Source organism: Diorhabda carinulata, chromosome 5, assembly GCF_026250575.1.
Source record: "Diorhabda carinulata isolate Delta chromosome 5, icDioCari1.1, whole genome shotgun sequence".
Taxonomy (NCBI): domain Eukaryota; kingdom Metazoa; phylum Arthropoda; class Insecta; order Coleoptera; family Chrysomelidae; genus Diorhabda; species Diorhabda carinulata.
In genome coordinates this window covers 30,486,475-30,500,988 of record NC_079464.1, presented here as the reverse complement: position 1 = coordinate 30,500,988, position 14,514 = coordinate 30,486,475, and the positions used below count along the sequence as shown (strand labels likewise).

General features: G+C 30.9%; 1 protein-coding gene across 3 annotated transcripts in view; it reads left to right on the top strand.

Annotated features, from left to right (window-relative positions):
* LOC130894196 (contactin-5) overlaps positions 1-14,514 on the top strand; it is a 247,580-nt gene that overhangs the window by 141,110 nt on the left and 91,956 nt on the right. Inside the window, exon 1 of one of the 3 annotated variants that reach the window (XM_057800830.1) lies at positions 13,505-14,023. The exons of the other annotated variants lie outside the window; for them this stretch is intronic. Coding sequence (XP_057656813.1) covers positions 13,975-14,023 — 49 coding nt within the window. The 5' untranslated portion in view covers positions 13,505-13,974. Of the gene's footprint in view, positions 1-13,504; positions 14,024-14,514 lie in introns of those variants that run through there. 3 annotated transcript variants of the gene reach the window in all.

The window sequence follows — 14,514 nt, the reverse complement described above, 5'->3', positions numbered from 1 at the left end:
CATGTGAGTGCGTAACAAGCTTTTGTTTTTCAACTTCCGACCTCCTACGTTCTATTCCAACATCTATATATACAGAATGTCCGTCCACTTCAGCCACAAATATCACCATATATGTAATACATTCTCTACAAGTTGTTCCGAGTAAGGAAGACGGAACGATAACGATTTCTCTATCCTCCGAGGTTCCGGCTCGGTTCTGCGCATTCTCAAGCATGCGCAGTATAAATAAAGTGTCTCGGACTCGGACACGACAGTTAGATATGTTGCGACTGACATGTACTGGAGTTCCATCCTGGATAAACTACATTTTTTGTCCTATATTGAGTGCGATGTCTTCAAGTAGTTCACGGAGATCATTTTTAAGAAAATTGATGTGACAATATCCCCCACTATACCAATCCATACGTTCACCAATGGTTTTTAGACCAATAGCGATGCCGCGCCGGGGATGTTCACGTGCTGATCATGTACTGATCATTGTTTTGGACTCTATATGCAGAAATGCATTGATCTAAACGGCGATTAAGTCAGAAAATAGAGGTTTTAGCTTTCCAAATATGTATTTTTCGATTCTAATGTTTTTAATTATGGAAATTCGTTGGGCAAGCCTCGTATATTTCTAGGGCAATGTTTTATTATATTCTTATCGTCATTTTATCTCGGCATATTTGTACAATTATGAGACCTGCAGGTATTTCTGATTACTAACATTATCTATATAAATATTTATATTTTATAAACAACAAAATTCGTCATATAACTCTGTTTCAAAATTTTAAAAAAAGATATTTTTTATTTTAAAACTCGTTTATTTGGTTTTTTTGCAAGGTTTTCATAAAATAACGAGACATTTCCCCAAAAAATAAACCGAAAAACATGGTTGTCAAATCTTTCTTTTAGTCAATCCGTCTTGTATAAATTCACCCTGTATATCGTGTTCGTGGAATTTACAAATCTCAAATTTCAATACAAAGTCGTATTGGCAGACACTACAGACTTTGGGTAGGTAGATATTTTCGAAAGAAACCCACCTACCATCTGTCGATTTATAAAAATATTATATCGGCAGATGTTTCGGTCTTTCGTAGTGGATGTTCACCTGGTGCTTCAGATTTGTATCTCTTAAATACGTTCGGATTTCATACGAAAGCTGCATACCATAACAGATTGGTTCCTGCAACTAGACGCTCATTATACAGAGTGTTTCATAACATTCTAGCAGGTGGTCTAACCTAAAAAGAATTTATCGAAAAAACATCGTATAAATCTTTGTGTAAGTTTTAACAGTGTATTTTCGCAACTGATAAAGAAAGTTGGATATGTGAGAGTGAAAGTATATTGAGGAAACTGACATTTTCTTTGTTTTCGTTTGAAAAAATAACGAAACCTTTGGAGATAAATAACGTTAAGTCAAAAATTATTTAGATTGGGTTACGCCCTTCCGATTTCGTTCAAATTTTAGTATGTTATAGAGAAAATTATGCTGAAAAATTTGATGTATACATATAGGGCGCGGAAATCATCCCTTCACTTAGTTTTTCAACTTTGAAGTTTCCAGAAAAAGAAAAATCGTTTTTTATTCGTGTTTGAACATGAAAAAGATAAAATTCCATGAATTTTTGTGTATTACTGTTTATTAATTGATATTCTAACAATATTCTTAGTTAAAATTAATGATTAGGTTATGTTAGGTTAGGTTATGTTAGGTTAGGTTAGCCAAACTACGATATATAAATTATTTTTCTTTCTCTGGAAACTTCAAAGTTGAAAAACTATGTAAAGGGATGATTTTGGCTCCCTACGAAAAATTTTATGTATATATAGGGCGCGGAAATCATCCCTTCACTTAGTTTTTCAACTTTGAAGTTTCCAGAAAAAGAAAAATCGTTTTTTATTCGTGTTTGAACATGAAAAAGACAAAATTCCATGAATTTTTGTGTATTACTGTTTATTAATTGATATTCTAACAATATTCTTAGTTAAAATTAATGATTAGGTTATGTTAGGTTAGGTTATGTTAGGTTAGGTTAGCCAAACTACGATGTATAAATTATTTTTCTTTCTCTGGAAACTTCAAAGTTGAAAAACTATGTAAAGGGATGATTTTGGCTCCCTACGAAAAATTTTATGTATATATAGGGCGCGGAAATCATTCCTTCACTTAGTTTTTCAACTTTGAAGTTTCCAGAAAAAGAAAAATCGTTTTTTATTCGTGTTTGAACATGAAAAAGACAAAATTCCATGAATTTTTGTGTATTACTGTTTATTAATTGATATTCTAACAATATTCTTAGTTAAAATTAATGATTAGGTTATGTTAGGTTAGGTTATGTTAGGTTAGGTTAACCAAACTACGATATATAAATTATTTTTCTTTCTCTGGAAACTTCAAAGTTGAAAAACTATGTAAAGGGATGATTTTGGCTCCCTACGAAAAATTTTATGTATATATAGGGCGCGGAAATCATCCCTTCACTTAGTTTTTCAACTTTGAAGTTTCCAGAAAAAGAAAAATTGTTTTTTTTTATTCGTTTTTGACCATGAAAAAGACAAAATTCCATGAATTTTTGTGTATTGCTGTTTATTAATTGATATTATATCAATATTCTTAGTTAAAATTAATGATTAGGTTATGTTATGTTAGGTTATGTTATATTAGGTTAGGTTAGCTAAACTATGATGTATAAATTATTTTTCTGGAAGTTAAAAGTTGAAAAACTATGTAAAGGGATAATTTTGGCTCCCTACATATATATATCAAATTTTCCACCATAATTTTCTCTATAACATACTAAAATTTTAATTTTTAACTTCTACAGATGATGATTTTACCCCATATTCTTGTAGTCATTCCGCACATCGCTTTTCGTACCATAATTAGATATTAAAAAAGTGTCAACCTCGAACTCTCTTCTTCCCCAGTGATTTTAGTCCTCTTCCAATTGCTTATGCTTAGAATACTGATTACATCTTCTGCGATTTCCTTTCCGAGACCTTCCAAATCGTCCAACAAGTATTTTTCTATGTTTACCCATTCATATTATACGCCTAACAGTCTCTGTATTTTGACCAACCCCGTATGTCTCGGTTAATTCTTCTTCTGATCTCTTTATATTGGAAGTTTGCTACTTTTTTCCGGTTTGTCTGCAGTAACCAACCAAAAACAACTTTTAATACGAAACATTTCATAATTAAGTTGGAATCTCCGGAACCCTTGACGATATTCGTCTTTCGAGACTGAAAATAAAATAAAATCTACTTGATTCACCTGATTCATATTAAATTTTCCCGCCAATAAACCTAGTTCTAGTACTACGACGGGAATCCATATTTAAATGTGCTCTTTAAACCGAACATTAACGGACCTCTTAGTCTGCCCAATGTACAGTTGGAAATTTACTTGGAACTTTGCCATAAATGAGATATAGAAACAATTTAAAGGGGACAAACAATCAAAGGCCTTGACGAAATCACAAAAAACCAAAAAATACAAAAGATATACCTGGGAAAATACTGAAATTCTTCGCTTATTTATAAAAACAAAATCGGTGATGTTGAAAATACTCTTGACGTGAATTTTCATTCATTTTATAAGTTTTAATATAAATAGAACGAATTATTGCTAATTTATCAACTTTCCACCGACAGCTTTTCAACTTTCATCACGAAAAACTTTCATCAGTGGAATTTTCTAGTATGAAATCCTTTTTTCCTAGTTTGTAAAAAATCCAATTAAATTTGTTCCGAAGTGGCAATCTAGACGGTCGGTCATAAATTATAGTAACCATCTGATAGCAGACTAAATCGTAATTGAGATAAAAGAAGATGAAGATAGTTTTTTATATTGATAGTCGCTAGTTGTGAAGAAATATCAACAGTGGATGAGGCGAGTAACTCGACTGCATCGAGCGGTTAGGAGAGTAAAAAGGATTAATAGTACGGGTAAAATAGGATTTGACCCGAAATTAAATTGGGCGCTTCTGATTTTCTGGATTGTAAGAGGTTTTCGGATATTGAATAAGCCTGACAACTCGAAATTTTGGAACTTGTAACTTGAAAAAAAAAAATGAATCGCGAATAACTCGAAAACTGTGAGGAATTTGGAAAAAACTGTCCGAATAAAAAATGTAGAGCACAAAATTTTCTGCAAAAAAGGTCTGTAGTTGTTTTTTCGTTGGAGCCACTGTTTCTGAGTAAATCTCTCTGAACGCCGATTTTTGGATTCTGCACTTTTTTTTCTACTTCTACGTAGTTTTCGAGTTTGAGATTTTTGAGCGGTCAAACCCATTTTATAATGGAAATTTTGAGGTTAGGTATAAATAGAAACCTTTTTTGTACAAAATGTTGTGCTCCACATTTTTTGTCTCGGAAATTTGTGTCGAAATACTCAAAGTTTTCGAGTTATCCGAAATTCAAAACGTTTTTGAGTAGATTCCACGGTGAAAATTTTGAGGTTAGGAAAAAATGCTTACAGACCAATCTGTATTAGAATTTTGTGTAAGGTAAAAATTTTGAGGTTAGAAACAAACATCTTAGACACTTTTTGTAGAGAATTTTCTGCTCTACATTTTTTGTTACGACAGTTTTTTTCGAATTCCTCATAGTTTTCGAGTTATTCGCTATTCAGAATATTTTTGAGTGTATAAACCCATTTTTAAGGTAAAAATTTTGAGGTTAGAAACAAACATCTTGGACACTTTTTGTAGAGAATTTTCTGCTCTACATTTTTTGTTACGACAGTTTTTTTCGAATTCCTCATAGTTTTCGAGTTATTCGCTATTCAGAATATTTTTGAGTGTATAAACCCATTTTTAAGGTAAAAATTTTGAGGTTAGAAACAAACATCTTGGACACTTTTTGTAGAGAATTTTCTGCTCTACATTTTTTGTCACGACAGTTTTTTTCGAATTCCTCATAGTTTTCGAGTTATTCGCTATTCAGAATATTTTTGAGTGTATAAACCCATTTTTAAGGTAAAAATTTTGAGGTTAGAAACAAACATCTTGGACACTTTTTGTAGAGAATTTTCTGCTCTACATTTTTTGTCACGACAGTTTTTTTCGAATTCCTCATAGTTTTCGAGTTATTCACGATTCAGAATATTTTTGAGTGTATAAACCCATTTTTAAGGTAAAAATTTTGAAGTTAGAAACAAACATCTCCGACACTTTTTGTAGAAAATTTTATACTCTACATTTTTTGTTACGGCACTTTTTTTCGAATTCCTCATAGTTTTCGAGTTATTCGCTATTCAGAATATTTTTGAGTGTATAAACCCATTTTTAAGGTAAAAATTTTGAGGTTAGAAACAAACATCTCCGACACTTTTTGTAGAAAATTTTATACTCTACATTTTTTGTTACGGCACTTTTTTTCGAATTCCTCATAGTTTTCGAGTTATTCGCTATTCAGAATATTTTTGAGTGTATAAACCCATTTTTAAGGTAAAAATTTTGAGGTTAGAAACAAACATCTCCGACACTTTTTGTAGAAAATTTTATACTCTACATTTTTTGTTACGGCACTTTTTTTTGAATTCCTCATAGTTTTCGAGTTATTCGCTATTCAGAATATTTTTGAGTGTATAAACCCATTTTTAAGGTAAAAATTTTGAGGTTAGAAACAAACATCTTGGACACTTTTTGTAGAAAATTTTCTACTCTACATTTTTTGTTACGGCACTTTTTTTCGAATTCCTCATAGTTTTCAAGTTATTCGCGATTCAGAATATTTTTGAATATATAAACCCATTTTTAAGGTAAAAATTTTGAAGTTAGAAACAAACATCTCCGACACTTTTTGTAGAAAATTTTATACTCTACATTTTTTGTTACGGCACTTTTTTTCGAATTCCTCATAGTTTTCGAGTTATTCGCTATTCAGAATATTTTTGAGTGTATAAACCCATTTTTAAGGTAAAAATTTTGAGGTTAGAAACAAACATCTCCGACACTTTTTGTAGAAAATTTTATACTCTACATTTTTTGTTACGGCACTTTTTTTCGAATTCCTCATAGTTTTCGAGTTATTCGCTATTCAGAATATTTTTGAGTGTATAAACCCATTTTTAAGGTAAAAATTTTGAAGTTAGAAACAAACATCTCCGACACTTTTTGTAGAAAATTTTATACTCTACATTTTTTGTTACGGCACTTTTTTTCGAATTCCTCATAGTTTTCAAGTTATTCGCGATTCAGAATATTTTTGAATATATAAACCCATTTTTAAGGTAAAAATTTTGAGGTTAGAAACAAACATCTTGGACACTTTTTGTAGATAATTTTATACTCTACATTTTTTGTTACGGCACTTTTTTTCGAATTCCTCATAGTTTTCGAGTTATTCGCTATTCAGAATATTTTTGAGTGTATAAACCCATTTTTAAGGTAAAAATTTTGAGGTTAGAAACAAACATCTAGGACACTTTTTGTAGATAATTTTATACTCTACATTTTTTGTTACGGCACTTTTTTTCGAATTCCTCATAGTTTTCGAGTTATTCGCTATTCAGAATATTTTTGAGTGTATAAACCCATTTTTAAGGTAAAAATTTTGAGGTTAGAAACAAACATCTTGGACACTTTTTGTAGAAAATTTTATACTCTACATTTTTTGTTACGGCACTTTTTTTCGCATTCCTCATAGTTTTCAAGTTATTCGCGATTCAGAATATTTTTGAATATATAAACCCATTTTTAAGGTAAAAATTTTGAAGTTAGAAACAAACATCTCCGACACTTTTTGTAGAAAATTTTATACTCTTCATTTTTTGTTACGACAGTTTTTTTCGAATTCCTCATAGTTTTCAAGTTATTCGCTATTCAGAATATTTTTGAGTGTATAAACCCATTTTTAAGGTAAAAATTTTGAGGTTAGAACCAAACATCTAGGACACTTTTTGTAGATAATTTTCTGCTCTACATTTTTTGTCACGACAGTTTTTTTCGAATTCCTCATAGTTTTCAAGTTATTCGCTATTCAGAATATTTTTGAGTGTATAAACCCATTTTTAAGGTAAAAATTTTGAGGTTAGAAACAAACATCTTGGACACTTTTTGTAGATAATTTTATACTCTACATTTTTTGTTACGGCACTTTTTTTCGAATTCCTCATAGTTTTCGAGTTATTCGCTATTCAGAATATTTTTGAGTGTATAAACCCATTTTTAAGGTAAAAATTTTGAGGTTAGAAACAAACATCTAGGACACTTTTTGTAGATAATTTTATACTCTACATTTTTTGTTACGGCACTTTTTTTCGAATTCCTCATAGTTTTCGAGTTATTCGCGATTCAGAATATTTTTGAGTGTATAAACCCATTTTTAAGGTAAAAATTTTGAGGTTAGAAACAAACATCTCCGACACTTTTTGTAGATAATTTTATACTCTACATTTTTTGTTACGGCACTTTTTTTCGAATTCCTCATAGTTTTCGAGTTATTCGCTATTCAGAATATTTTTGAGTGTATAAACCCATTTTTAAGGTAAAAATTTTGAGGTTAGAAACAAACATCTTGGACACTTTTTGTAGAAAATTTTCTACTCTACATTTTTTGTTACGGCACTTTTTTTCGAATTCCTCATAGTTTTCAAGTTATTCGCGATTCAGAATATTTTTGAATATATAAACCCATTTTTAAGGTAAAAATTTTGAAGTTAGAAACAAACATCTCCGACACTTTTTGTAGAAAATTTTATACTCTACATTTTTTGTTACGGCACTTTTTTTCGAATTCCTCATAGTTTTCGAGTTATTCGCTATTCAGAATATTTTTGAGTGTATAAACCCATTTTTAAGGTAAAAATTTTGAGGTTAGAAACAAACATCTTGGACACTTTTTGTAGAAAATTTTATACTCTACATTTTTTGTTACGGCACTTTTTTTCGAATTCCTCATAGTTTTCGAGTTATTCGCTATTCAGAATATTTTTGAGTGTATAAACCCATTTTTAAGGTAAAAATTTTGAAGTTAGAAACAAACATCTCCGACACTTTTTGTAGAAAATTTTATACTCTACATTTTTTGTTACGGCACTTTTTTTCGAATTCCTCATAGTTTTCAAGTTATTCGCGATTCAGAATATTTTTGAATATATAAACCCATTTTTAAGGTAAAAATTTTGAAGTTAGAAACAAACATCTCCGACACTTTTTGTAGAAAATTTTATACTCTACATTTTTTGTTACGACAGTTTTTTTCGAATTCCTCATAGTTTTCAAGTTATTCGCTATTCAGAATATTTTTGAGTGTATAAACCCATTTTTAAGGTAAAAATTTTGAGGTTAGAACCAAACATCTAGGACACTTTTTGTAGATAATTTTCTGCTCTACATTTTTTGTCACGACAGTTTTTTTCGAATTCCTCATAGTTTTCAAGTTATTCGCTATTCAGAATATTTTTGAGTGTATAAACCCATTTTTAAGGTAAAAATTTTGAGGTTAGAAACAAACATCTTGGACACTTTTTGTAGATAATTTTATACTCTACATTTTTTGTTACGGCACTTTTTTTCGAATTCCTCATAGTTTTCGAGTTATTCGCTATTCAGAATATTTTTGAGTGTATAAACCCATTTTTAAGGTAAAAATTTTGAGGTTAGAAACAAACATCTAGGACACTTTTTGTAGATAATTTTATACTCTACATTTTTTGTTACGGCACTTTTTTTCGAATTCCTCATAGTTTTCGAGTTATTCGCGATTCAGAATATTTTTGAGTGTATAAACCCATTTTTAAGGTAAAAATTTTGAGGTTAGAAACAAACATCTAGGACACTTTTTGTAGATAATTTTATACTCTACATTTTTTGTTACGGCACTTTTTTTCGAATTCCTCATAGTTTTCGAGTTATTCGCTATTCAGAATATTTTTGAGTGTATAAACCCATTTTTAAGGTAAAAATTTTGAGGTTAGAAACAAACATCTTGGACACTTTTTGTAGAAAATTTTCTACTCTACATTTTTTGTTACGGCACTTTTTTTCGAATTCCTCATAGTTTTCAAGTTATTCGCGATTCAGAATATTTTTGAATATATAAACCCATTTTTAAGGTAAAAATTTTGAAGTTAGAAACAAACATCTCCGACACTTTTTGTAGAAAATTTTATACTCTACATTTTTTGTTACGACAGTTTTTCTCGAATTCCTCATAGTTTTCGAGTTATTCTCGTTTCCAAATTTTTTTGACATTCAAGTCCCAAATTTTCGAAAATCCATGCTCGTAATTTTTTCAAGAGTTGCTAGACTTATTCAATATCACAAAATCTACAAGAATTTGAAAAATCAAAACCGCCCAATTCAATTTAAAAGTTTTAGTTCAAAATAGCCTAATTTGCCTGTACTATAAAAAGGTCATTACTTCAAGAAGGCTATTTCAAAAGTTTTTAAGAGGATGTAATTATAATCGGAGTATATGTTGAAATGTTATATTTGGATTTAATACTCTCAAAAAAAAATTATATCTGCTTTTATGAGGAAAACCGAAATTTCCTACACTAATTTTGCAAATTCTTCATCTATTTTCTATTCTAGACTCCCGTATGAAATATTAACATAATTTTTTAGTGAAAAAAATACGTCACTACGAAAAATTGTTTATTCTACCGGGTGGGCCACTAAGAATCCGCCTTATTTGAACATGTGGGGGGATATGGGGAACTTTGTTATGGAAAAATGCTTTTTTCTATCCCGAGATATCTTGAGAAATGTACAAAAATTTATCTTCAACCGACACATACTCAATTTATAAATACTATAACTGAATTAGAACAAAAAAATTGGACAGTTTTCATATCGGAAATAATTTTCTCGAAAATAAAACATTTATAAATTATATTGAACTTGTATCGAACTCCATTCCCTCCAAAGAGGTTTCCGGAAAATTTAGGAGATATATCAGACGGGGCAGAAGGACCTACGAGTCCTGGAAGAGTGCTACAGGATTCCTGGTACCATTTTCCGAACCCCACACATCAAAGACGAGTTTTCTAGAATATAATAGAAAAAATTTCGCCCGGGGAAAAACCAGAACCCTGAATTGATTCCGTAGACGACTGAGAATGATCGAGGAACATGATTTATTCGATTGGTTTTAATTTCTTGAGACAATTTATGAGATTAAAATTCAAATTTACTAAATTCAATATTCAAAATTTGTATATTTATATACATACAATTCGATAAACTAAGTATAAAAGAGATACTGTATGATGTAATTGGGAAAAAACCCCGAAAAAACTGTTTTCGTTAGATTGCAACATATTTTTAACCTCAAATACCTGGACGTGATCCGCGAAAAATAATATTAACTCATCGTTTCTTGGTACTCGCATCATAATCGATTCAGCATCCTTCTCATCTCGACATACTTCTTCGTTAAAGTCAAACACCACATGTCTTCAATCCAACTGCATCGGCAACCGGTTTAAAAGACAGCAAAAACTAGCTAGATGTCGACGTTGCCGCTACCTCCGAGGTCAAGTGTACACCTGCCTTCCGAGCGCGCCTTAAAAGAGGACAAACTTTCAAGAAAACTAGAAGTTTCCGTTTTCGATGCATGACCGTCACTTTTTATGCAAAGCAGGCATTTAAATACGGTTTTTTCTCTGTTTCTACTTACGAGATCTCTTAATGCGAGTGTATTTGGCAACTGTGTATACTAAACATCGTTGACGGGTCAACAACTTTCATGTATTACGAATTTATTAGAAGTATGACGGTTTTTTTTTTGCTTAAATTATTAGTTTTTATTATTAAAATCATTGATAAATTAATTTTGTACTATTTTAACTGTCTGGAGTATATTGACGGGCATTAGAATGAAGTTTTCGTCGATTAAATTCGCGTAGGGAACGACGTGATTCGTCAATTTCAATAAAAACCGACTAGGTTTTGGTTCCCATTGAAATGCCTGCCCAAAGCTAAGTCCTTTCATGCAATACTATGAGAATCTTCCTAGTATAAATATCCACAAAAATGTATCTTGTATTTTACTGTAAAATCAGTCGATTACGTAGTAAAACATTGAGAAATCCAAAGCGCGTTTTTTTACATTGTTTTCCTCGTAGGCGTAATGCAGGCGCTTTGCGCATGCTCTGGAACGTAACGTGGTCTGCGCGGTCAGCGCTTGTCAAATGTCAAACGTTCCAAGTAGAAACTTTGTATTTGATTTATTTCTCAATTATCAAACAATTTGCGTTAATATTTACGTGTAAATATAATTTGTTTTCATAGGTAAATCATTTAAGTAAGTAATATTTACATATACGTATCATATTACTTGATTAAAATATCATTTTTTATAACCTCAAAGTAGATTATAATAATAATAAACAAGAATTGAAATCTGAATTATTTATTACGGAAAGTAAGAATGAAGATTGGATTATTTAATTATTCTATGTACATACACATTTTCCAATTAAATTTTCTTTGTTAATGTTGAGTTATGTTATTTATGGCAACACTATTCGTAATATGGAGGCTTCTTTAGGCTATCAGTCGTTTTTTTCTCGGTTTTTAAAGGTTTAAAAGTATAAAATAACTAAAGTAACGTGTTTAACACTCAAGAAATAATTTTGGACTGGACTATTGGACGAACGTTAATCTTAACGAGGAAAAGACATAATAGACTGGTTAAGAATTTTTAAAAAGATCTATCAAGTCAAAATGAATCGGTTATTATAAATGTGTTTTAATACGTATATAAAAGAGATAATGAAATAAATGACATGTACATGAAATGTTTGAAAGAGATTTAAAAATTAATTTAATTGAGTCCATATACGTAATAGATGAAGTTTTAAACAAAATCAACAACATAAAATGTTGTTTTTATCGAAATAATCGCTCGTATTTTGATTTATCAGATATCAAATACTTTAGTTTTTTCGTTATTCACAAAATTACACACCACCTGTTATATTTCAAAAGAATTTCTATTATTATAAGAATAACACCTTTAAAATTTACGACCAAATCTTCACACCCTCGCCTACCTACCCTTGTCATTGTCCATTACATTTTGCGGAGGGTCAACTAGGAATTTTGAAAAAAAAATCGTACAAAAACCAGTGGCGTACAACATGGGTTTTTCGAAATATTAATTTCAACTAAAATAATTTCAGTTTTCTGATACTTCCGGACCCAAACTTCGTTATTTTGAATGAAATGCTATGGTTTCCTTTAATTTTTTGGAATTTACGCGAAATTTCAATATAACTTTTTCAATTATTCCACATTTTCGAAATTTTTGCCCACCACAAGTAGCCCCCCGTAAAAAAAATTATATTTCCAAGTTTAAGTGAGTCAGGTCTAATATTTTTGGGATTTGTACAAATAACACTTAGAGCTTTCGAAATCTGTGAAAACCTCGACAAAAAATTATATAGGGTGTTTAGAAAATGGTACCGAATTTCGTTGTCTAAAAACTTGGTTAGTAAATTCATGGTTTTTAATTGTCGCTTGTCTGGAACGACCAAAAACAAACCAAAAGCCTAACATATCAACAAACAAAGAAACAGTTTGACGTTTAAACGTTGCAAAATTACACTACTTCAAAACACAAACTGCAGAAATATCTGGAACAATATTTATCCGATAATAGATGGAGCCACACATCATATTTTATAATTTAACCGCTTCCGTTAGATGGTATGCGGCTGTGTACCCGTCAAATTATAGTTCCCACCGTATTAAGTTATGATCTATGCCGTTAGAAGGCGTACGACTGTGTACCCGTCACACTGTCGTTTTCGAAACTGTTTATGTCTCACGGATTGATCCGGTTGACTCACGAAGCGAAGTAACTGGTCAAATTGAACGCCCTCCATCTAATACTCAAGGTTTTTCCTCATATTTCGCTTGGATCTAGTTTTGGGCGCTACGTCATCAATGTATCCGATCCAATAGAATTTTTCGTTCGTTATTTTTATTATTTTGGTCACTTTTATGGAATTTTTTTGGGCATTTTTTGTCGTCTTGATGTTCGATATTGTCTTCAACACTCCTACACGGCCAAAGAATACCATTATGTCTTTTAACACGACTCTTCAGTTACCCCGGGTTCGTAATATTAGTCACACTTTATGGTATTACTATATCCATTTAGTTTTCAACTACAAAATGTGAAAAGTAATTAAAAATATTGTATCGATCAATAAACAATTTTATTAAACAAAATTATAATATTTTTTTTTTTAATTATTTGACCCCCTTTTGTGCCGCCCATGTTTTAACGCGCTACCTATACGGTCCGAGCCGATATAAAACGTACCTTATTTTAAAAATTATATATTTTACCTGGAAAATAAATGCCCGAAAGGTAAAAAATCATGCGGGGGTTTATATTAAACGCTACAAAGAGGGGATAGCGCCGTTCCATAATTAGAAAACAGTACATTTTACCCTATTGCCAACCGTTTCGTCCAGTAACAACAAACGTCTATGAATACCTTTTATTGGTAGTCGATAATAACGGCAACGTCGCTTTTGTTAGTACCAAGAAAACCTGAAGATTGAACCGAGTTAATTTCTTGGAATATAGAGAGGTAGATGTTAGGAAGAACGAAGTGGTGGTCGGGGATTGGCTTCAGTATGCAGTAATGCGTATGAGAGTGAGGGTCACGATACGGCGTGCTTTACGATTTTTTTTAAAAATCGCGCGAAATTGTTCTCAACGTTTTTTTATCGTTTAGGAAATATATTTAGTGACCTACAGTTATTAAAAAACTTATTTTAGTATTGGACGAAAGTTGTTTCGGATGCTTTTCAACAGGATTTACTTTTTGAAGTAACATATGCCGTTTAACGGTTTTTCACGGTAGCGTTTTGAGTGTCTCACGTCAGATATAAAAGTTTTGTGACATGAAAATTAACGTTCTTTGGATTAACGTGTAATTAGGATTATGTGTTAGTGACCTAACTGTGCGATTTTCGATTTTGATGGATTGTTTTGTGTGATAGTTGAAAAATGCATTCCAAAGGATTTTATTTTATTGCTTTTCTGCAGTTTTGTATTGGTAAGTTTTTAATTTTGTCTTATCAAACAAAAAAAAAACATTGGAACAAATAAAAACTATTAGGATATTGTGCATATCAATAAATAACCAGTTTACAAATTAATGTTAACGATTGGTCAATATATAAATGAATTTATAAAACGAAAATTACATCTTGGTAACAGCGCCATTTTGATTAATCATACAGTGAATTTTTATACCAATATACAGGTATAGAATAAAGTTAATATATAAAATGTAATATAATAGATTTATACCTGGTGTCGACGGTTTTGTCTGTGTGTCTAGTTTGTGAATAATTCTAAAGCTTCTAAAAAAAAAGAAAAACACGAAAAGTGCATTGATTGCTGCACTTTTGTGCAAAGTTATAGTGGAGTCGCAGTGTTTGCAAAAAAACAAAAATTCAACTAGATCAGAAAACTGATAATCTACTTAAATGAGACCTTGCACGATACCCTTGATACACCCAGTAAAGGGTGGGTTGAAGGTAC